The 24,604-nt window shown below is 48.6% G+C and overlaps 1 protein-coding gene across 2 annotated transcripts in view; it reads left to right on the top strand.

The window, feature by feature from the left end:
* The first annotated feature begins 7,464 nt into the window (after positions 1 to 7,464).
* The window catches only part of CTNNA1 (catenin alpha 1), a 109,188-nt gene continuing 92,048 nt past the window's right edge, over positions 7,465 to 24,604 (top strand). The window contains exons 1-2 of one of the 2 annotated variants that reach the window (XM_031597992.2): positions 7,465 to 7,595; positions 24,139 to 24,245. In XM_031597992.2, the coding sequence (XP_031453852.1) occupies positions 24,141 to 24,245 (105 nt within the window). In that variant the 5' untranslated portion in view covers positions 7,465 to 7,595; positions 24,139 to 24,140. Of the gene's footprint in view, positions 7,596 to 8,045; positions 8,191 to 24,138; positions 24,246 to 24,604 lie in introns of those variants that run through there. The other variant, XM_031597993.2, reaches the window with a different exon arrangement.

Below are 24,604 nucleotides of genomic sequence, written 5' to 3'. Positions count from 1 at the left end.
GGAGACTGGTGAGAGAGGAGCTCTGGTTGGTAGTTCCTTTCTTCTGTCCTAAATCAATCAAGCAGAAGTGCACTGTTTGGCTCTAAACCATCCCTTCATGTTGTTCTCCCCATATTCCTCTGGAGGAACCTCCCACAGACTCCCTCCTAAACTCTCCAAGCCACCCCTTTGATACAATGTCTGAGGGGCTACAAAACTTCTCACCCCTCCCTGATTTACCCAATTAAACCTGCACTTAAGGAATCACCCTTCCCCCCCACTTAATGGAGGCACACCTCAGGTGGTGATGGTTGGGGTTGGACTGTGAGTGAACTGCTCTGCTTTGGATGCCCTGCACTGGCATTGCTCCTTACTCCTCACTCCCATTGAGACCCCACTGCTCTGCTCCAGCAGAGCGAATGCGGCTGGCTGGGGTTTCCCCCAGAGTTTCAGCTATAAATGGTTGAGCACTTTACAACTCCATGTTTGCCACGAGGCTCTAGAAGTGCTTTGGATGTGATGCGTGGATGTCTTTCCAAGCAGCAAGAGGTGGGTTTGTGCAGCTCCAGCTTCTCCTGCAGAGAGGAGAAATGTCCCTGAGTTTGAGGACACACGAAGTCCCAAAGCCTGGCAGTGGCACCTGGGGATTTGCTGCTCCAGATATAACGTGGCACCATTCTGACATCAGCAGAAATACGCAAACATTGCCAATGCTTTCCTGGAAAGACCCAGAAGTAAGCAATGCTGGGGGCATATGCTGTCCTCCTTTGCTTTAGTGATGTATGTTTCTAGAGAGCTAGGAATGGCTGTGCAGAGGTAAGGGGATGCCCTGCAAGACACCACTGAATCCAGCAAGATGTTTCCGAAGTCAGTGCTACTTCTTTCTCTTCTGCATTAGAGGAAAGCAGATCAGCAGATAAATGGGCTGGGTGTGATGCTCATTCTCTTTCTACAATACCCCAGGAGGTGGGAACACCACCAACATTTTCTCTGGTTAAGAAGTGTTCTGGTGATGTTTATGAAATATTTATTCCTTAGGAAACTGAGAAGACAACAGGACAACGCTGCCTCATCCTTTCTGTACCCCAGGGCACAGACAGAGAGCACGGCCAGCTGCCCATGCGGACAGGCTGAGAGATGAGAGGAGATGCGATTTTTTTCCCTGATGACTTCCCTCCCTGTGATCTTAGCCTCTATTTGTAACAGCAGCAGATCCATGTCCTCAAACAAAATCTGCTTTTCAAGTGATGATGTCCCTTTTTATAACAAATGCTGCCAGCTCCCAGAAGTGATAGCTCACCATTGGCGGGAGGACACTGGGACACTCTCCGAGATGCCGTGTCAAATAGATCTTCCACTGTACAGCAACAAATCAAATTTAGGGAGAAAGAATTTGAAAACAAATTACCAGTGAGATATTTCAAGCTGACAGCAATTTGGAGCAACTTAGGTCTGTCTGGTAAGGACTGTATTCCTTTTATTTTTCTGTCAATAGCATCTACCTTACAGGATTGTTTTCTCAATGATAATTCTCTTCTCTGAAACAGAAATGCCTCAGTACACTTAAGTTGATAACTCCCCCTTTGATCACATTTTGGTGGCAATACCTGTCACCGATGACAGCATGCCTCCCTTTGGAGGAAGTTCTGATGTGTGGCAGTGAGATTTCCAGCTCAGGGAGGAGAGAGACCTTTGGATTCCCTCCAGAGATTTTCAAGACCCATGTGGATTCTTTCCCCTGCAGCCTACAGTAGTGAACCTGCTTGGCAAGGAGCTTGCTAGGTAACCTCCAGATGTCCCTTCCAACCCCTATGGTTCTGTGATTCTGAAATTCAGACATTGGGAATGGTGGGACACAAGCTTGGGCTTTGCCCACCTCATGGTCAGCAGTTGGCACGATGATCTTCAAGGTCTTTCCCAATCTGAACAACTCTGTGATTCCTCATGTTTGAGAACGGCACTAATCTGCTCTGTTTCCCTGCAACACCACAAAGGCAACTTGTACCTATTTCTGTCTGCACCAACAACCCACTGCCACCATGTCGAGCCCCGTGCGAGCGAGCAGGGTGCTTTAATCACGGAGGGAGGCACTCAGCAGCTCCATCAGCAAGCAGAGAGGTCGGGTGGTGAGGAATGTGGCGGGGTGGAAGGGAATGCGGCAGTGCTGACATGCCCCGAGCAGCACAGACATAAAAGGAGTGCACTAGTCTGTAATTTGCCTGCAATTTCTCCTCGGGAAGCAATGAAATTTTACGACTAGCCCTGTCCATGCCCGTGTATTTCTTCCAGAAAAAGGCAGATAAAAATAGGCTGGAACTGCACTGAGGAAAAGAGAATGTTGACATCCCTTTGAAATCTCTTTGCAGCCAACAGATGCCAGCTCACTTTGGCCAAGCACTTAGCCAGGGGGTGTCGGGGGGGCTGAGCAAGGGTCGGGTCCCCCTGTGCAAGGCTGGCTCATTGGCACAGACCTCTCTGCCTGGAGAAGTGGGCCAAGAAGAGCGGTGTGTTCAGCCTTGTGTCCTGCGTGTGGGAATAAGGCGTTCATTGGGAAGGAGGGAAGCCTTGAGCCAACAGTGTTGGTTATCTTGGGGTCCTCTCACACCCTAAATTAAAATCACGCAGTACTTGTATTGCACTGCTTCCCACCAGGATAAAGAAAGCAGTTTACAATGCTTATTTATTCAAGTGGTGCCTGAGAAGCTAAAATCTTCTATTCTCCACGGATATGAAATGCTCAGTGATATAACAGAGGCTCTATTTAAAATTAAGAATTTTCTCCCCATGCCCTTGGCTGAGCTTTGCTGCCCTGCACAGTCCCACCTCTCTGGGAACCACGTTTCCGCGGTGCTGCGTGCTCTTAAGTCCTCACATCGTTTTAGGATCTTCCCAGATGGAAAGTGCTATAGAAATGTAAAACTTTATTAATTAAAGGCTGAAATAGATGCAGTGTGTGGAGGTCAGTGACTCATACAGTAGGATTCTCAGGCTTCTGCTATGCATTGCCTCGGGGCATTTTTTTGAATGTTCCCTTCTCTGGGGCTACAGCAGTTTATTACACAAAGGCTGTGTGAACGGGAGGTGAATGCAAACTGCTCGGGCTGCACTGCTGGCAAAGCAGCAGCCGCTGAGCCCAGTTCATGCTGAGCTTTTTGGGACAGCATCGTCTCTTTCTATTGTTTTCTGCCTGTTCCAGGATGCCCGTACCATAGGAGGGGGCATAGGGGCTGCTGGCCCCGTGCTGGCAGTCACATTGGCATTATGGATTTCTTTCTCTTTCCGCAGGCCCTGAGAGCACTTGGCAGTGAGGAGGAGGCAGTGCTGCCATTCAGATGCAGTCACTTCCTAAGAATGAAGCCCAGCATGTTTCTAGTAGAACTCTTCTCTCAGAGAGTGGGCAGTGATGGTGAATGAAATGGTTGTGAGCCCTGAAGCAGTGAGGGGAAAATGGGCACAGTGGCTGTAGCCCCAGCTGATGCACACTGTGCCAACCCTGGGACACAGCAGAGCCCAGCGGGGCAGCAGTCCCATTCCCAGGCAGAAAGCAGTGCCGATGGGAGCCCTGTGTGGGGGCAGATGGACTGGCAAATCCATTTTCCTCCTGACTCAGCTCTGTTTAATTGAGGCTGCTGCTTTACTATGCACTGTGTGGTGTGGCTGTTGTCCCACTGAAAGCAGCACCTCCCACCTCCCAGTGCTCCCACCCCACTAACACAGTCCTGAGGCATCCATGGCCCCAGGACATTGAGATGAGCTTCCTGGCTGTGCAGATTCCTAATTGGATCCTGTGAGCTTCCTATGCAGTTCTGTGTCAGAGCCCTGAGGAGGATCATTGATGTCTCCCAGCTGCATGGAAACACTGAGACTGATTCTGGGGTCCCTCAGGACCTGGTGCCATGACATGCCTGAGATGGCATTTGTGCCAGACCCTCACTTTGGTCTCACAGTGCTCTGTTGCTGGCTTCATTAGAGCCATCCAAGAGGATGTGCTCACCAAGGCATGAAGTCCCTGCCCTGCCCCATGCTGGCAGACCAAGGATAGGCAGACATGACAAGGCTCTGCACCACAAGGCTTCTCTATGGCTGTCCTTGTTGGGCTGTAACATCGCTCTGCACCGAGCCTATATCTCCAGCTGTGTGGACCCTGAGATTCTTCTACACTTTTATTTTCACTCTTGCCACTGACCGTTCAGCCTCCTCTGCAGCACCTTCCACTCAACGCTTCTTTGTATCTTCCCATCTTTTCTTCCTTGCTGCCTTCATCTCCTGCCTTCTCCCATTCTCTCGACTCCCCTGTTACCACCTCTGGCCCCTGCAGTCCCATTTCCACACCCTTCACTTTTGCTTCAATGCTGACTTCTCAAAAACAACAAAACCGAAACGCTCCTATCAAAACCCACAAAGATCAAACGTACACTTTGAAGCAGGCATGAACGTATGCATGGAGCAACTATTTTACTTTCAGCAATGTTGTCACAGAAACAGAAAATCCGATCCCAGCTAAAGCACGTCACTTGGCCCCCCCTGTCCGCTGTGACTAGCAGGCAGCACAGGTACACCAGGTGCCGTGTAAACAAGATCCCTGCTTAGCACACAAATCCACCCCAGGATACAGCAGGGAAAGGGCAGCTGCTGCTGTGACTACACCCACACGGGTATCCTTAGGCAGCAGTAGGCAGCGATTGCCTCGTGCACACCTCTGACTAACGCAGGTACTCTGCCAGCAGTGCGCAATCTCCAACCACGGTCTGCTGTGACGTGCTGCACCCTGAGTTTCCCTAATAGAGGCAAGATCGAAAGCGTTTGTTTTGTGCTGAGCAACCTACCAGCAATACTGCTGCTGCACCCTCTCCTCTGTGCCTGATTCTCCCCCTGGTTTACGTTTGCTTTTTAGCTGGCGAAAAGGGTCGAAAACAAAACAAAACACTACAAGAAAATGGAATTAGAAAACCATAAACACTGTTAAAAGAGAGATTCAGGGGCAAGCAGAAAACTTCTGACTCATTTCAGAAAATGGATTGGATTTCAACTGCTGGCACAGCCTGATGCTGTCTCAGTGACATGTGCTGGATGGGAAGTGCTAGCTATAGTTCCTGGGTGCCTGTCTAAACAACACCCTGCGTTTCAGCGCTGCTGACAGAGCCTGCCACCGTGTTCCGAGAGAGCTGTTAATTAAGAGGCAAAGTCCAATCTCAACCTGGCTGGCTCTATTTTTACATGATTTTGTTTTTGTTTCCTGCGTCTTTTCACTTGATTCACAAGCCATCAGAGCTGCCAGCTGATTGCTTGTGTTTTTGCTTTGCTTTTCAGCAGCGTGGCACAGAATGTGTGATTCTCCACCATGCCAGGCCTTCTACTCTTCGGTTTGTAGTTTTAAAAGAGGTTGTTTTTTTTTTTTCTTTTTTAATCTGACATTTTGTCCTGAAAGGATGTGAGACGTGCAAAACCAGTGAATGTGGAAGCCACCACAGGAGGCCAAGGCACAGTATTAAAAGGAGTAATGAAAGAAAGCAAGCTATTGAAGTGTAAACTCAATTTTACTGTGAGTACGTTGCAGATCAGAAATGAGTAGTTTGGATCCCTGTTGCAACCAACACCAAAATATTAATGGCTTGGTACAAACAGGAAACAGAGAGAGGTTAGAAATCTGTTTTCTCTGTTTTTCTAGAGGAGACAATTTGTTAAGACACCGAACATCCTGTATCATCTTAATAAACAGCATCTCTATAATAATAGATCTTGCTTTCTTTCGATTAACTTTGCTCACAAGGTTGGACTCCTGATCCCTGTTTTCTTCCGGGTTTGGAAAACAATGGCGTTGTTTTTATTTCCCTGCCTTGGATCCCTTTCTTGGGTTAAATCCGCAGGAAGGAAAAATGCAATCTGAATCGCTGCAGGACACCGCCTGCCTTCCTGCAGCAGCGGCCAGTAGGAGCATGGCGAAAATAGGAAGTGCAGCCCTGGTAATGTCTGGGCCCAGAGAAAAGTCAGAGTTGGGAGCCACGGTGTGAGCCACAGCATGCTCTGCAGTGACATGGGCTGCACCCCAATGGGTGCCAGTGGGGTTGGCACCCCAGGAATCTGCATGGGCTGAATGGCACTGCTCGGATGTAAGCTCCCTGAGGGCTGCCCGAGCTCTGTGTTTTGATTAGTATCAAAGGATGGAACAAATAGATTCAGGTATCTCAGAAATGCTGACAAATGAGTCATGAAATGTATTAAATTTATTCATTTGTTTTTACAATCCAGTACGAGCGTAAATTCTGTAGAGATATTTGAATTAAAAGTCACGTCAAAACAAACTACGAAAAATACCAGTGATTTGATGCAGGATAAACGTGGTGGCTGGCACTCTTCAAAGCCTTTGAAATACATTTCTCCTTGGAGACCTTTCTCCCCATCAACAAATCTACTTCCATTGACTAACGCTCAGCTCCTAAAAGCTCCCTAAGAGCAGGGGCTGCCACCGACCGCACCAAGCAGCAAGCATGGCTCAGGAAATCCCATCTGCAGCGTCACAGCTCACGTAGCTCCATTCCCTTCTCTGGACACTCTCCAGGGCCTCAATGTCTTTCCTGTAGCGAGGGGCCCAAAACTGAACACAGTGCTCAAGGTGCGGCCTCACCAGTGCTACGTACAGCGGGAGCGTTGAGGTACAGCATTAAGTTTCCAAATGAAAACAGCTCCCAAGAGGAACAGAGCTGTTTTCTTTGAGATCATCCACTGGTTTTGCAACAAGTTTGCTACCTCTGCACCCTGCGGGAGCCCCGGAAGGTGAAAGCTGCTTCTGACTTCTGCGGACTCTCGCAGCCAAGTGTACGATGTGTGCTGACATCAACTGCAACTCCATGGTGTCTCAGTCAGGAGCCACAGTACCAACATGGGACATCCCAGCTTTGACTTTGGGGGCCTACAAAGCTGCTCTAACAGCAGTGAGTCTTAGTGAGGAGCAGCTGAGGGCTCTGGGCTGCCCAGCCTGGAGCAGAGGAGCTCTGGGGAGGCTGTGTACACCTGCCTGCAAGGTAGTTGTAAGTGACAGGATGCAGGGAGACAGCAGATGCTGCACAAGGGGGAGTTTAATTCGGGTATCAGGAAGGATTTCTTCATAGAAAAGACAGTAAAGCCTTGCAGCAGGCTGCTGGGGATGAGGCCCCATCCAAGGCACCAGTCAGTGGTGTGTGGGGACTGCAGCAGTGCTGGCGGGGGCGGGCTGGGACGTCCTGGAGGTCTTTCCCAAGCGAAAGCACGCTGCGATCTCGCTCGGTTCGCTCAGCAACCGGGCAGTTTTTTGCTCCCGCGAGAGGCTTTGATGGAAGCGTCGCTCCCGTGCCAAGCGCGAGGCGTGAGGGGCGACGCCCGGGGGCCGCAGCACGGCCCGGCCGGCCCGCGGGGCCGAGGTGAGGCGGGCGGCGCCCCCAGGCCGGGCCGACACCTGGCCGCGGGGCGGCGCGGCGGGCGGTGCCTGGAACAGCGGCCGGGCGGGGCGGGAGCGGCGGCGGGAGGCGGCCGGAAGAGCCCATTTCCTCCGCGGGACGGGAGCGGGTGCGGCCGAGACAAAGCGGCCGGGGGTCGGAGCGGATCGTGCGGCGCGGCGGGGCTCCCTCTGCCCTCCTCCGGTAACTCGCGGCGCTCTTCTCTCGCGGCGCTCCCGCATGGAAACTTTTGGCGGCGGGGCGGGGCGGGGCGGGCACGGCGGCCGGAGCCGAGGCCGCGGGTCGGGAGCGGGGCCGCGGGGCTGCGGGCGGGGCGGGGCAGCGCGGCTTCCGGGAGCGGCGGCGGGGCCGGGGTCGGTCGGTCCGTCCGTCCGTCTGTCCGTCGCGTTTCGGTGACCCGGAGGAGGGCGGGCGGGGCTCGCGAAAGTCCGGGCAAGTTTCGGTGTCTGCGCGGAGTTCGCCGAGAGGCTTCGCCCGGCCCGGGGCGGTCTCGGAGGCTCGGGCTGCCCGCGCGGCTCCGTGCGGCCGCTCCGCTCCTGTCCCTCCGCTCCGGCCTCTCCCCGGCGCGCCGCCGTCCCGCCGCTCCGCTTCGCCCTGCCGGCCGTCGGGCGCCGCCCCACCGTGCGGCCCGCTGCGCTCCGGACGGCGGTGTGTGAGCGACCGTGTGAGCTGCCGGTCCGTGACCCCCGTGCCCTGCCGTCATCGCGCTCCTCTCTGCCGTAGGAGTGCTCTCGTGCTCGTTCCAGCACCCAGCCTGCCCGCCCGCGCCACGGCTGCGGTGGGTGCGCTGTGCTGCTCTTTCCCCTCATCCTTTCTTTCTTTCTTTTTTGTTTTTTATCCCCTTTTATTTTCTTGGGACGGGGCTGAACAACCAGAGCTGCAGTTGGAACTGCAGTTGCTTCCTGCGTGGGGAGGAGGAGGAGGTGGGGAGGGGAGGCTCTGCTGGCTGCGCCCATTCCAGTGCTCAGCGCTGGGCGAGGCTTCGCTTCACACGCTGCCCAGTCAGCCCGTGGGCTGGGCCGTTGGGAGGTCATTTTGTGTTTAAATGGTGTGAAAGCCAGCCTGCCTCGTGGAATGCGTGGTGTTTGGGTTGGGGTTGGTTTGTGTTTGGGCACTGAGAGATTTTGGTAGCACTTGTTTCTCCTTCCCGAACTGAAACTTCTTTGGAAAGGGCGTTATTTTATGTTGAGTCATTAATTGTTTTTTATTCAGAGAAACAGTTTTTAAAGGAAATGTCTTAGTCTGTTCCTCCTCTGAAAAGTCAATGATTTAGGTTTTTTTTTTTTTTTTTTTGAAGGCTTTGCCCTAACCTTTTCCATAATAAACAACACGCCTTTAGCTTTTTTCAGCCAGCTCTAATAATAGGCCTCTGCACTGGAGATTAAAAGTTTACCCAAGGTGGCGGGGGGGGGGGGGACCAGCAGGCAGAGATTAGAAATCCTGCACCCAAACCGATGACTTAAAATATTGTAGCAACTATTTATGTCGCCATAAATTTTCAAGCTTTGTGTAACATCAGCATTTCCAGTGTCTGAAGCGTGTAGTGACAAACGCTAACATACAGCTGCTTCACAGGGTGTCCGTGGGGCTGATAAAGTTAACTGAAAGATGTAATAGAAAAACAATTTGCGTGTTTTCAGCGGCATGAATATCTTCCTCCCGCAGCTGTGAGATGGAGAAACTGATCTTGCAAAAGAATCTTCATAAATATAAGTGTTTATGAGCTCGAAATAGACTTCAGTAGAAAGTCAGACCTGCGTTGAAGTTGCACCTACTGTTAGGACTTGATCTCTAAATTTCTTTTCTTATGAAGAGAGTTTGCTAGGCTCCTGGAAATACTTAATGGCACAGCCAATCGACTCATCGTGGATGGTTAGTAAGGCTGGTGTAGGATGAGAAGGTACAAGGCCATGGTCCTCTCTGAAAGGACTCAGTGTATTACATTTGGTTTGGTTTTACTGGCACTCTTGGCTTTGGACACCAGAGGAAACACGGTGAATAAGAGAGGACTGATTATTATGTTGCCAGCACAATGCTGTATTGAGACAAAGTCATCTAGCACAAAGCTGAACGCCCATTGTTGTTCTCTTCTGAAGTGCCTTAACTGGAAATCACTCAAAGTCTTGCGTTGTGGAACATTAGTGTGTATAACCTTGAGGATTTGGGTTCTTTATTACTTCTGGGAATCCACCCCAACTTAGCTGTATAGCTAATCTGGAGTAGCTCTGCTCAGTAGGTAGCTCGTGCATTGGTTAAACAGTTACAGCTTCACAGGAAGTGCAGATGTTGATGATTACTACTTTTAGCTTCATACAACTTTAATCCAGCATGTGAGGCTGGAGAGAAAAACTGCAGCAGCACCTGTGGAGGAAGCCAACTGAGAAGAGAAGCAGTGGGAGTGACCTGTGGTGCCAGAAGTCAGCAGTGGGTAGCAGAGCCCGATGCAGTGATGTTGTGCTTGGCGGAGGTGCAGGAATTGCAGGAGGAATGCAGCTGTAAGTTGGGTCCTTCTCCTGAGTAACTTGAGACTCTTCCCATTCAGGGTGAGAATGGGTGTTGACTCTGTTTTTATGTGTGTAATGGGTTACTATAGGCTCTCCTATTAGCAAATCTGATACTTGAATGTGATTCATGATTCTGCCTTGACTCGTCTATTTAAGGAGCCAGCTACCTTTTATCTGGCATGATTACATATTTTTGTTAGTCAATCCCAGCTGTACAACATAAAACATCTGCTGGTCCTTTCATGGATGTTTATAAACAGCTCTGGTAGAATCAGAGAGGAGTAACCTTTTTTTCTACACTTCATGAAGCAATAGAAATTATTCAGTGTGCCAACCTAAACTACCACAGTTTGCAAATGGAAATTCTCTGCAGTCTCTTGACATTCCCTCACTTCTGTTAGAATTCTGGTTTATAAGGCAGCTACCTGAATAATCATATTTACTCATCCACATATCTCTTGAAAGGCTTTCTTTGAATTCAGGCATTTAGGAATGGGGAAAGCAAGCTTGGGGTCAGATACAGCTAAGGGGGATAGTTTACCAAGGCAGAGAGTGCAACAGTAGCAAGAACACAAACCAGAGTGGATGCCAAACAGTTCCCTAGTACATCTGTTTCAGTATATTAAATGACAAGAAGTGTACATACATTAAGGATTTGAATTCACTCTTAGATTATAATGTTTCCAAGGGATGAGCAAACAAACTGGAGCCCAGCAGTGGTGTGCCAGGTAGAATTTCAGTGCCTACAGCGAGATACAACTCTCAATGTCTACTTCTTTCCAAACAACTTCCAGTTTTCAAAGCTATCTGTGCTGTTGCAGAACAGAGCTGTGCCTCACCATGTGTGCTTCAGACAGCTTTCTGGTCAGTGTGGGGCTGATGGCAGGGGGCGGATGGGATGTTGGTGTGAGCTGGGATAGGAGATGCTGTGAGCCCATTTGTGCACTCTGGTCTGGAGTGGCCTTGAGAATTTATTTTGGGAAAAGGAGATTGAAATTACAGGGCTTGTGGAGAGCTGATGAAGGCTCAGGAAAATAAGATTCTATTCTTTTTTTTTTTCTCCTGGATATTGTCTGAAGTAGATGAGGAGAGTTTGGGTCAGGCACTTCTGATGTGCTTATGTCCTTGCTGCTGTGCAGCACAAGATCAACAGAGCGTTTAGAGAAATATCTAACTTGCATCTTTTACATTGATAAAGAAGGCAGTAAGAAGTAATGCTGCCATGAACTTGACCTTGATGGCTCTTTTTTTAACCCCTCACCCTTCCGTGGCCTTTCACACCCACTCAGAGGTTCAGAGGGTTTTCATTTATTCACTGCTTTGTTCTGGGTCCTTCCATGGGTGATATCTCCACAGCTCTAAGGGAGGATTCTTTTAACGTTATGTTTCTAGATAATATAACCTCAGCCCAGGAGATCCACTTAAATAAAATGGTCTGCACTAAACTTTACTTAACCAAAAGGGTCAGTTTAATTTTTTATGCAAACAAGACTGAGCTGTATGCTTATAAAATAATGTTTAACCTGAGTAACACCAGGCGAGTTAGTATTCGTCTTTGCAAAGTGCTCTTGAGATAAAGCTATAGAGAGGCTTTTTATTATTATTATTGACTGGAATGATAATTATATTAAGAGACAGCTTTAAAATATCAGGGGACAGAACTGGCTGTATGCTGGCAGAGGTGCAGGATGGTGCAAGCAGGTATTTCTTCTACATAAATGTAGCTGATGGATGCATACGAACTGTCCATTCTGTACCCACTTTAAAGTGTGTCCATGTAGTGCCTGCTTATAAAACTAAGTTCCTTTGGTGTGACTTGGAGGCCTAAGGGGTATCGTGGCTCGGTGTCAAAGAGTTGCCAAAGATGTTGGATAATTCATGGAATGACACTTGGTGATGGTGGTGGAAGTGTACGTACAAGTTCTGTGCAGGCTTTGCATGCAGTTTGTCAGTGTTGGAGTTCATGTCAAGCAATGCCTGATGCCCAGGTATTGGAGTCTAAGCATATTAAAGCTTAAATTATTTTGTTTAAAGGATGAGGAGCCAAAATAATGGACTGGAAGTAGTGAGTGAGGGGTTTTCTTGGGATAGCTGGGAAGCCGTTGGTCTGCAATCCTGTCTCCAGGCCCCTTGTTGGGGGAGGGCCGGGATCCTACTGCTGCCATCAGCTTCCTGCTGATTGCCTGATCCTTGTCTCAGGTCCAACATTAAGATCCTCTTCCTTGCCTTGGCCAAGCTGTCTGGTAACATTAGGAGGAGAGAATAAGGCAGGAGCTCTAGGGCCATTCCCTCTGCTTGTCACACTGTGAGCAGTACTGTTCTGGTTCTATCAGTATTCCATCGTTTGCACCAGTTGATGCATTTATGGAGCAATAGATGCTCTTGGGTAGTGGCTGGTGTCTTCCTCTGGTTTCCTATTTATAATTTTTGACTCTGACCTCTTTCTATTGTTCCCACAATCACTTGGCTTCCTTCTGTCTTTCTCCCCCCCCCCCCCCCCCCACAAAGCTATAAAGTCATCCCCGAAGGGAAACCAACAGGCAAGCAATAAAAGAAGGAAAAAAAGAAAATGGCATTATTTTCAATAGGTTCAATTTGATGACTTGTTTTCCTTTAAATTCCCAAACCCAACTGCGAGTTCAGAAGGCTTCATACAAAGGAAGAGCATGACTTTTTTTTTTTTTTTCTGAGGGAGTAAAAAGCCACGATGTAGTTTGGGTCTATGAAAATGGCTTAATTTCTACATGAAGTTGGGCTTTTATAGTTTGTGCCACTTCCACTATTTGAGAGATGTATTTATTTACAACCAAAAGAATTTCCTAACTAGCCTGAAGTGTCCTGAAAGCAGGCATGCAAGGCTCCTAGGAAAATGGGCACAGATGTTATTTCATAGAATCACTAAGGTTGGAGAAGACCCACAGGATCATCCAGTCCAACCATTCGCCCATCACCAATGGTTCTTGCTTAACCATGTCCCTCAACACAACATCCAAACGTTTGTTGAACACCTCCAGGGTCAGTGACTCCACCACCTCTGGGCAGCCCATTCCAGCACCTGACCACCCTTTCAGAAAAGTATTTCCTAACGTCCAGCCTGAACCTTCCTTGGCGTAGCTTGAAGCCATTCCCTCTAGTCCTATCACTAGTCACACGAGAGAAGAGGCTGACTCCCAGCTCACTACAGCCTCTCTTCAGGTAGTTATAGAGAGCAATGAGGTCTCCCCTGAGCCTCCTCTTCTCCAGACTGAACAATCCCAGCTCCCTCAGCCGCTCCTCATAAGGCCTGTGCTCCACACCCCTCACCAGCTTTGTCACCCTTCTTTGAACACGCTCCAGGGCCTCAATGCCTTTCTTACAGAGAGGGACCCAAAACTGGACACAGTACTCGAGGTGCAGCCTATCCAGTGCTGAGTACAGGGGGACAATTACTTCCCTACTCCTGCTGGTCACACTATTTCTGATATAAGCCAGGATGCCATTGGCCTTCTTGGCTACCTGGGCACACTGCTGGCTCATGTTCAGTCTAGCACCAATCGACACCCCCAGGTCCACTTCCTCTACACAGTCTTCCAGCCATTCTGCCCAAGCCTGTGGTGTTGCCTGGGGTTATTGTGGCCAAAGTGCAGGATCCAGTATTTTGCCTTGTTGAACCTCATCCCATTGGCTTCAGCCCAGCTCTCCAGCCTGTCCAGATCCCTCTGTAGGTCTCACTACCCCAAGGCAGATTGACACTTCCAGCCAACTTGGTGTCATCCGCAGACTTACTGAGGGTGCACTCAGTTCCCTCATCCAGGTCATCAATAAAGATATTAAACAGGACAGGCCCCAGCACCGACCCCTGGGGAACTCCACTCGTGACCGGTCGCCAGCTGCATTTAGCTCCATTCACCACCACTCTCTGGTCGGACCTCCAGCCAGCTCCTTACCCAGCCAAGAGTGTACCTGTCCAAGCCATGGGCTGCCAGCTTCTGCAGGAGAATACTGTGGAAGACAGTGTCAAAGGCCTTGCTGAAGTCTAGGTAGACCACATCAACAGCCTTTCCCTTACCACCAGGCGGGTCACTAGATCATAGAAGGAGATCAGGTTGGTCAAGCAGGACCTGCCCTTCGTGAACCCATGCTGGCTGGGACTGATCCCCCGGTCATCCCGCACATGCCGCGTGATCTCCCTCAAGACAATCTGCTCCATAATCTTCCCCAGCACCGAGGTCAGGCTAACAGGCCTGTAGTTCCCCAGATCCTCCCTGCAGCCCTTCTTGTAGATGGGAGTCATGTTGGCAAGCCTCCAGCCTTCTGGGACCTCACCTGTCAACAAGCACTGATAGATGATGGAAAACAGCTCGGCTATCACCTCCACCAGTTCCCTCAGCACTCTCGGGTGAATCTCATCCGGCCCCATGGACTTGTGGCAGTCCAGTTGGAGTAGCAGGTCTCTGACTGTTTCCTCCTGAATTGTGGGGGGTTCAGTCTGCTCCCCAGCCAAGACTGCCAGGTCAGAGAGTGGAGAAACCTGAGGATAACTGGTCTGACTCTTAAAGACAGATGTAAAGAAGGCATTCAGAACCTCTGCCTTTTCCTTATCCTCAGTAGTCACATTCCCAGCCTCATCCTGTAAAGAATGAAGATTCTCCCTGGTCCTCCTCTTACTGTTGATATACTTGTAAAAGAGTTTCTTGTTCCCTTTTACCCTAGCGGCCAGGTTGAGTTCAAGCTGGGCTTTTGCCTTTCTGATTTTCTCCCGGCACATCTTAACAACTTCTTTGTATTCTTTCTGGGTTGCCCATCCCTTCTTCCACAGGAGGTAGATTCTCTTTTTCTCCTGGAGCCTCAAGAATAGCTCCCTATTCATCCACGCCAGTCTTCTTCCACGCCGGCCCATTGTGTGGCTCAGGGGGACAGCCCGCTCCTGTGCCTTTAAGACTTCCTTCCTGAAGGGCAGCCAGCCATCTTGTACCCCTTTATTCTCTAAGACTGAATACCAGGGGACTCCCCCTACAAGTCTCCTGAACAATTCAAAGTCTGCCCTCCGGAAGTCCAAGGTAGCAGTTTTGCTGTTCCCCCACCTGACTCCATCAAGAATCAACACCTCTGCCATGTTGTGGTCACTCTGTCCAAGACAGCCCCCAACCTCCACATCTCCCACTGGACCTTCTCTGTGAACAGCAGGTCTAACGGGGCAGCTCCTCTTGTAGGTTCTTTTGTCAGCTGCATCAAGAAGTTGTCCTCCATGCATTCCAGAAACCTCCTAGACTGCTTCTTCTGTGCTAAGTTGTATTCCCAGCATATGTCGGGACAGTTGAAGTCCCCCATGAGGACAAGGGCCGGCAATCGCGCAGCTTCTGCCAGCTGCTCATAGAACACCTCATCTGTCTCTTCATCCTGATTCGGTGGTCTATAACAGGATGTCTTGTCAGTTCTTCCCCTGACCTTAACCCATAGGGATTCAACTTTATCATCCCCAGTCATAAGTTCAGTAACCTCAAAGCACTCTAACGTAGAGAGCCACGCCACCACCCCTCCTTCCCTGTCTGTCCTTCCTGAAGAGTTTGCAGCCATCCATTGCAGCACTCCAGCCATGGGAGTGCTCCCACCACGTTTCCCTAATGACAACTAGGTCATAGTTTGCCTGCCGCACAATGGCTTCCAACTCTTCTTGTTTGTTGCCCGTGCTGTGTGCATTGGTATAGACACGTGTTAGCTGGCCCCCTTGTTGCTCCGTGGCACTTCCACTGCTGTCAGGAGTGCTCAAAGCACTCCGGTTTTGTACCGAAGCAGAGAAGAGTGTGGTGTGACTCTTTTTGCTGAGGTTAGTCTGTCTTCGATCAGATTCTGAGTTGTTTTTATTCAGTAAATCACGTCACCAATTTGTTTTGTTCCTCTCTGTGCCCTTCAGGAGAAGCCGTGCAGTTCCCACTGGTTGGTCCCTCCTGCGTGCTCTCCTCAGCTTTGTTCCCCATCGGTGTGCAGAGAAGGTGTTTGAGCATCCTCCCTTACGTATTCCTCGGGATAATTGCAGTCATTTAAAACACTTAACTCATCCAAACAACGCTTGTGTGTTACGTTCCTGCTCAGCCTTCATCCTGGGCTTTGCTTTTGTGTTGTTTTTTGATTGCTTAGCTTAGTGTGTGTTGGTGGAGCTGCAGGCTGAGTTGTGTGGAGGCGTGTGGTGATGGTGCAGCTCTTCCTCTTACCAGCGCCTGGTTTGTAGTGAAGAGATTTCTCGTGATGCACGTGGCACATCTCAGTGCTGTGCTGAGCCCTATCACCTGCGGTTTGTTATTCCTTTTCTTTTTAACTTATTGCTTTGTCATACTTCTTAGATGAGTGTTCCTGAATGAAAGTGAAAGGCTAGAAAAGGAAATCTAAATGACTTTTTCTTGAAACTTCAGAAAACATTTTCTTTCAGGGACTCATTCAGCTCTTGTTGTTCATTGCTGTAGTGGATGCTATTCTTTCAGTAACTAAAAAGCAGTGGAAAAACCCCTTTCTCACTCTTGTAATACCATGGTGAGGGTTTTTTGTTTTTTTTTTTTTGCTATTTAGTCTTCAGTTGCTTCTACATTGCTCGTGCAGTTGAGAAGGAGTATCGCGTTTAGTTTCAGTGGTCAATGCATGCTGACCATTTTGTCCATGTTTAAGCAAATTGTTGCCTACCAAACCTCTAATTAGAGAAGTCTGATTTCTCATTTTTCAGAATATGTCAGCTCAAACAGCTCCAACATTTGTGCGCTTCTCTTTTCTAACTGTTAATGGGGGGCTGGCTTTGGAGGCTGGGGTCAGCAGGAAGCACCAAGGGGAGTCACATAACAGCGTATCGCTTTGGGAACGAGATGGTGGTTTGAGTGGGGTCAGGTTCTGCTTATTTCCAACCCTGTAACTTAAACTGCTCTTTCTATTGCAGATTGAGTGTTGAAGATCAAGGAAAAAAAAAAAACAAAAAACAAAACAGGTTTTCTTTGCTTTTTATTGCCAGCAATCAGTTTTGTGTTCTCTTTTTTTTTGCAAGCTGCACAATAATTTATTTTGCAGAACTGGCAAATTTTTGTGCCAATTGATAAAGTAGGCTGATTTATTATAAGCCTTTTTTGAAAAAGACTTGTGAAAATTAATTTGTTAAAAGGTTGCCCTCCTTTTTGTTTAGATGCACTCATTGCTAACATCAGTTGGTGGTTGGATCCTGTGAGGGGTTTGCAGAGTCAGGCTCAGTAGCCACAGTCCAGTTATTGCCTCTTCATTTACTGCGTGTCCCAAGGCTCTGAAACGTGCTTTGGGGTGCTGTGAGTGGCAGGAACATCTCCTGTTTGTTCCTGATGGTTTTGGAGAAGCTTTGCAGAGACGTGAGCCTTGAGGGTGGGAAGAAGTGGTGATAACTCCCTGCTCAGGACATGCTGTCTGATTTTGAAAGTCTGCATCTAGAATGTTAAAATTATTCTTAGCAAAAGGATTTCCTGTGTAGTGAAGGAAAAGCGTATGTACGTTGTAAAGCAGCGTCTGATGCATCATCAGTTTTCTTTCTGTGTAGTTAGAATCCTGTGTGAGTTTTGGAAATGAGAAGCCATGCAGAAATAAATGGGAAGCTCGTTGGGCCATACGATGATATCCATCTGGACAGTTAAACAGGCGTAAGCACAAGTTTGGTTCTTGCATCCTTTTAGGATCTCATCCATGACTTGAAGCCTTAATGTGGCATGAATAAAGCAGTAATTGCCCATGCTTGCTGTGATCTGGCTTCCCGTACACCTCCCTTCCAGCTCCTTTGAGGCAAAATAGTCATGCCAAAATAGAACAACCAAAGTCTACTGCTGATGTAACCGAAGGCAAGAGGCTGTTGTTAGCAATGGCTTCTCCCAAATAATGGCTCCTTTAGAGCTGTTGCTGTGGTCCTATGAACACTGTGGTGAAGCTGCTTGCAGAGTGTGAGCCTTATGTCCTTCATGACAACTAGACCAAAACTTTTAAATGCAAGTAGATTGCTTCAGTCCATGGAGCAGTAGCAGTTCTGAAGCTGCTGGGAACAAGCACTCATTGCTTGGGCAAGTTTGTTGCATGTGAACCTGGTGACATATCCTGTGTGTGCTTCCCTGGGTCAGTGCGTGGCATAGGAAGGGCTCTGCAGCTTGTGGGGGGGCTTGGTGCTGGCTTGGCTAACAATAAGGAGATAGCTCTTACTTCTCTTCATTGGGGTGTTATGGAAGTTGTTACTTTGCGTAGAGATGCTGGGTTAGATTGCACTTCTTAAGGTATAAAGGTTTATTAAACAAATAGCTGAGTTAGAGAAGCATTTATCTGTCAGTGGCTGTGCAGTGCCCTCTGATTGCAGCTCCAGCTCACTCTGCATAACCTTTTCCACAGCAGCAGTAGGAATATACACAGGCAGATGGGAGCTGGGTCTGAGTGGTGCCTGTTCTGCTGGAGCTGCTGAGCGGTAGGCTTATCCTGAGCTGAATTTGTCCTCTCATTTGGCTGGTTACCATGGCCTGTGCTGAAACTTGTAGTGAAGTTGAATACACTCAAGTGATGGGAATATTTTAGGGATTAAAGAATACTGTTAGTGCAATATCTGTAGTTTGTATTTGAAATCCTACTTCTAGGACTTTCGTGGAGGTTAAAACTTCATTGCTTTTATGGTGGAGAATGAGATTTGGTAGCTGAGGAGAAGGAATTTAATGTTGAAGGCTATGTTAGATGATGTGTGTATGCTTGGCTTTCAGTGAAAACAGTTTAAATCAAAACCACTCAAATCCTCCTTGAAAAGAATCATGTATACCAAATGTCCCTGACCAGCAGCCATTCTTCCATGGAGAGAGGAGCACTGTGGTTGTGGCAGGAGGCTGTGAAGGGAAAGAGGAAAGAATGGAATCACTTTTTCTGAATACTTAAACTACATTAAGAACAGTTCATAAAAACAGTTCCTGAAACCCCTTTATGGGAACTGAGCTCAGCATGTAGCATGCCTTAACCTTCTTCATACCAAGATGTTTACAAGGTCGGCATTTACAGTGGATGTTAGGTACCAAAGTTCCACAGCTTTGTGTCTGTTGTGTTTTGTCCTCCAGTGGGGATAGGAGATCCCTGTTGATTGTCAGCTGGGTTAGGTACTCAGATACCAAAGCAAACAGCCAAAACCAGAATTTCTTTGAGGGCAGAGAAGTGTGGTTTGCTGTCTGGCTGGAAGAAGCAGTGGGATTGTTGTCACAAATCCCCTCTGTATTCCATGCTCATGCTTGGATGATGGAATAAGGGATATTCTCTTTACACTGCACAGAATTACCAAGGGCAGCCTGCAAGCACAGGAGAGGACAGGGTTATAATTCAGCATGACTGACTACATAGCAAAATATGAAAGGAAGAAATAAATTGCAAAATACTGTTCTCGTGTATTACTGTGCCTGGGCAAAGTGTGTTGCACAAAATGGGAACGAGTGGCTGGGTAGCACAGACAGCTAAAATGGAGAATGTCCTCCCAGGTATAAACCAAGGATTGTGTTTTAAATAGTCTTGTATAATGTTCTTTTGCTTTTTTGTACAGCACGGTGCACAAATCCAGCATGCAGTGGTGCTTGGCCTGGGTGTGCCCCCCGCTGTGTTCCTGGGGCCATGCTTTGAACATCGCCTTCCTTAAGAGAACAGTGAGGGTCCTTCTGGAAAGCCTTGTGTTGGGGTGATTAAAATTCAAAAATGTGGAGGAGAAAAAACCTCGCTTGGTGTAGGAAGCACGAAGGGCTGGGGCTTACGTTGTAGGAGAGGAGACCAGCGCTTAGATCTGCTGCTTCACAGCCAAAAGGTTGGCTCTGGTGCACAGCTCAGGAAGCTGAGATTGGGTACAGAGCAGGTCGGGCGTGCTCGCTTAGTGCTGTGTGGGATGGAGCCAGCATTGCCATCAGGTGTGTGTGGGAGCAGAGCCTGGGAAAACAGGACTGGGAGCACTGGGCCCTGTTTGCTGCTGTAGGGCTGCCAGAGCACAGACCTCACTGTGGGAACGCTGCTCTGTGGGCTGCAGAGCCCTGGGTGCCTCTGAGACACTGCTGCAAGGAAGCCACAGGGCTGCATTCTCTCCCTTGCCCGAGTTTAGAAGGTGTTTGCATGCCGAGATGCAAGAATTAAGCATCTGAAGTTATTCTTAAAACCTGGAATTACCAGTTTTTCAAAAACTGAAAGCCACAACTAAAGATCATACAAAAAGAGCACCGTATGCTTATTGCCTGCAGCTCGTTCATGGCCTGCCAGCTTTTTTAGTGTGAAATGCAGACACAGCCTCACAGCTTGAGCAGCAACCTTCTGCCAGGGCATCCATGCTGCTGCAGGGCACAGCTCACTCCTATCCCTGCTGCCAGAATCCTGTCCTCTGCCCAGCACTGTGGCAGCCCCTCCAGCTGGAACAGCAAGCAGGTGAGGTGACTTTGGAGATGCCAGGTTACCCTGAGACTTTGGGCTCACTGCATTAAGTGGGTGCCAGAGTTGGTGCCAGTTGGAGGCAGATTGGTGGCAGGGAAAGGAGCAGTAGTACTGCAGTAAGCTTGCTTAAAGTAGTTGGAAGTGTAATGGGAAGCTGTTCTTAAGCTTCAACTGTTGATTCATTTGAGGAAGCAGGGAGTAGGGCATCCAGGGAGGGCTCCAGCCAAGGCACTTGTTAGCTGGAAGCTAAAACTTCTGGAAGCAGCATGAAGCTTTGGAAGTGGCTTTTTTAAACTTATCATCTTCCTCTACCCATTGTGGCCTTGCACACCTGCTCAGACCCCATAAGATACATCACTCTAGGAAACGTGCAACTGAAGTGAGCACCATGCTGACCACGTAACAACCTGAAGGGCTGACATCTATCCTGCTGGGCTGTGAGTGTGGGAAACATTGTGGCTTCGTGTATCTGGAGGTGGGATCTGCTGGGAAGGCATTCCTGCTCTCTTCTTCTCTTGGAGCTCTGTTTTCAGTGTCCCCTGGCACAACTCAGCAGCATCCAACATTGCTGTGCCCGTTGTACATCTGTGCCAGGGTGCCAGCCATGTGGCCATCTCTGCGTTGCTGCTCTGCTTGCAGCAATACTTGTGGCAGCACAGTGAGCCAGATGGGCAGCACATCCCGCCCTGCAGAAATGGGTTTCTTTCCCTCCAGCTAAATCAGCTCTTCCCCATCTGGTTAATCGCTCAGCCGTGGGAAAAGCTGTGCCAGCACCAAGGGAGTGGGATGTGAAGATGGGAGTGAGCTCCTGGAGGGGTGTGGGAGGATGAATGCTGGTTCCCAAGCAGATTCCCTGCTGCTTTTGGAACCACGGGCTGGGTGAACGCAGCTTCTTGTGCGCTGGTGTCTTCCTATATATTCCAGTGCTTCAGATTCATGTTGCTTCCTCTCTTTTGCTGCATGCTGCTCTGTCCTCAAGCCCCGCAGTGTGTGCTGGTCAGGGTAAGCACATGGTGTGCCATTCCTTCCTGTAGCCCCTGGGCTGTTCAGCCCTTCAGCAGCTATGCTGGCTGTGGGGGGATCTGTCTGCATTAAATGCTACAGTTTCTGCAGTCGTCATGGGAATCATTGGGTGTGCTCACAGTGCAGTTAAGCACTCTGCTATGCTATCCTTTGTTGACAGGATATGAACATAGTTGAATCCAGTGAGGTAAAAGCTTGTGCAGTCACAGGAGGAAGCGCTGAGCATCAAATCTTTCTGCTCTTGGTTGCAGCCCTCCTTTCACCTGGTCTGGCAGTTGTACCTTTATCCCCTAAAACTACCCCATTCACATGTGCATTTGCAGGCCTTTTATTGTATTCTTCATGAGAATTAAGAATACTGTATTTACTGCAGTGTACAAATGATATCCAAGCTGTTGCTGCCAAACAATGTATTTGGTATCAAGCCATGTTTTAAAGATAAACTCCAATAAAGTTCATACTAAGTGGTTTTATGGACCATTACTTTGGGCCAATTCGTGAGCCGTCATACTAACGTATTTGCAGATGAATTGCCTTCATTACCCTACTAATACAATTAATGTATCTTCTTGCTGTTACCTCCTGTACTGCGCTTTGTTTCTGCAAGAAGCATAGCAGCATTAAATATATAGAAACAGCTTTTACCTGGAAACCTAATGGGCTTTCCAGAGACCTGGGCATGTATCTCAGGAACCATAAAGGCTTTCAGCGTATTTTTCTTGGCTAGGCAGCATTCACATTCACCTAATTGGGAGGAATAAAGCAGTGGAATTCCTTGTTCAGGGCAAGATGATGCATGGTGGGGGGCAAAGGGAGCTTCTGTGCACACTTTTACAGCACATCACCTGAGAGATGTATGTTTGTGGAGGGGAGAGTGTGTGCTCTTGCTCAGCCTGGGGAGCAGTGTGCCTATATGGCACTGGGCTCTTGGGCTCCAGCCTGGCAACTCACTGCTCACCCAGTGCCAGTATCAGCACAGCAGGGCCCTGACATGGTCTGGGACAGAGCTGGGCCAGCGGAATGGGCAGAGGCAGGCAAGGACAGGAACCTTGTGAGCTATTGCCTGCTGCTGAGCATTGGGGTGAGGAGGAGGAGGCAGCCACCCTCCTGCAGCTCGGTGTCCCCTGCTTGGAGCCCTTCATCTGCCCCTCTAAGTGCTTTGATTTAAAGCTAGCAGAAATACTATGTGTGCTCTCTGTTCCCTTTTTCTAAGCTTTCAACCTGTAAAGCTTTCTTTCCAGCAGTGTGGGCACTTGGAGCATGGGAGGGATTGGAGATATCTGTGTAGGTTAGGTGACCATTCCTGCTCTCCACCTTGCAGAGTTGTACTCCAGCACATCCTTACATGGAGGTGTTTTAGGGCAAGGATGTGTTTCAGTCATGTTTTGGGTCTTTAGTTGCTCATCCTGCTGTGGTGTAAGGCAGTGAGTGGCAGGGGAGCCAGGCCAGTGCTGGGGCTGCAGCCAGGTGCTGCTTAGCCCAACTTCCCCGCCTGCTCTCTGAGCTTCTCAAGTGCTAGAGAATGTATTTGTTAATGAGAAATAACCATTTGTGTCAGCTGTTTCTGCGTGTGTAACTGTCAGCATTGCTACGAAGCTGTTAGTTCTTGGTGTGTGTCGTAAACATCGCTGGGTACCAAAATTAGTGCTTTGCCTCCTGCTTCTTAAACATAGTAGGACATCGTGCTTGCCTGGCAGCCCAGGGACATCTGGTGCTGTCAGAGCAGTCTGTCTTCTGAGTTGCCGTGCAGACAATGTCCTGTCCAGGGTGAGATTTAAAAATACCAGCTAACAAGCGTTTAAAACAACTCCAACAGCAAGTGCTTGGGAGGAGAGGGGAGAGGAGGCTTTGTTATTTACTTATTCTTCCTGACTTTCTTAAAACAAAGTTACAAAACTGCATTAAGCCCACTTTTGTATTTTGAGGACCGAAAATATTTTAAATGAAATTCGGTGTGTGATTTTCAGGATGACTTGCAGTGCTGTATCGTGGCATTGACCCAGTGATTCGTTTGGAGCAGAGCTGTTCCAGCAACTTCACTGAACTTCTCCTGTAATCGTTTCTGCAGTTCCATTGGGATGTTGGGTTAGGAGAGTAATGGGAAGGAAAGGCTCGGTGACAGCTTTGAAGAGCTCTCTTCATGCAAATCTGTTTTTTTTTTTTCTTCTCCTATGTAAATGTGAAGGGAAAGTGCAGTAGATCTCTGAGCTGTTAAATGTGAACCAACTGAGTTCTTTGGCTCTGTAAGGCTCCTTTGCTTTTGTACTTGAGATGCTGTGTTGGATGAGCGGGTTGAGCTGGCCCAGCTCTGTGCTCACTGAGGTGCTCAGGGTGGCTGCTGGGTGACCTGGTGAGCTGGCAGCTGTTCTGCAGCTGGAATGCTTTCACCTGTTGTCCCACTGCCTGGGCTGGGTGTGCAGGGCAGCAGACATGGGGCAGAGGCTATTGGTGTGGCCTCGTGCCAGTGCTCCTCATACCTGTGAGGCTCTTTGCATTGCTGGGACCACACAGCCTTACTTGTCTTGTCATTGTTCTGTTGAAATATTGGGACTTTTGGGTGCTTTCTTGTTGTTTTCAGTTTCTTTCTAACCAAAACATAAGGGTGTAAGGTCCACATGCTTCATAATCACCCATTAAAAAAAAAAAGTTGAACGCAAACTAATATTTCCATACACACTGTAAGCTTAATTTACACAGGATTTCTGTGCTGCGCGTTTAATAGCCTCTGTTTTTATTCTGCTTATCAAATAAATTCTGATGGAATTAATGAGAACCAAGTTATTCATAGAGCACTTTTCTTCTAGAAATGACGGCTGTTACTGCAGGCAACGTGAACTTCAGATGGGACCCCAAAAGCCTGGAGATCAGAACGCTGGCGGTCGAGAGGCTGCTGGAGCCTCTTGTTACACAGGTAAAGGAGAAAAAAGGTGTGGGGAACTGCCTTCCTAGGCATGATTACCTGTTTTGATGTGCCACTTCAATCAAGCAACTCAGAGCTTCTAGAAGAACACTGCAAGCCCAGGGAAGGGGTAGAAGGCAGAAATCATTGCTTTGTTTTATTTGAGCAGTTACTGTGCTCAGCTCTGTGCTCCCTCAGTGCATGATTAGATGCAGCATTTCAGTTGGGGATGTAGAAACTGATATGCTGTTTCTCACCTCTATTTTGAGTGGTATGTTGCTAATTTGTTGTGTATTTACAAAGCTGTGTTGCTGAGGAATGACTGAAGCCCCTTGCAGTGAAGCTCTTAGTGCTTGCTAAAAGGAAGGTCT

The sequence above is a fragment of the Phasianus colchicus genome, chromosome 15, assembly GCF_987193195.1.
Source record: "Phasianus colchicus chromosome 15, bPhaCol1.hap1.1, whole genome shotgun sequence".
NCBI lineage: Eukaryota > Metazoa > Chordata > Aves > Galliformes > Phasianidae > Phasianus > Phasianus colchicus.
The sequence above is the reverse complement of the archived record's forward strand: the minus strand, read 5'-3'. Positions and strand labels throughout refer to the sequence as shown.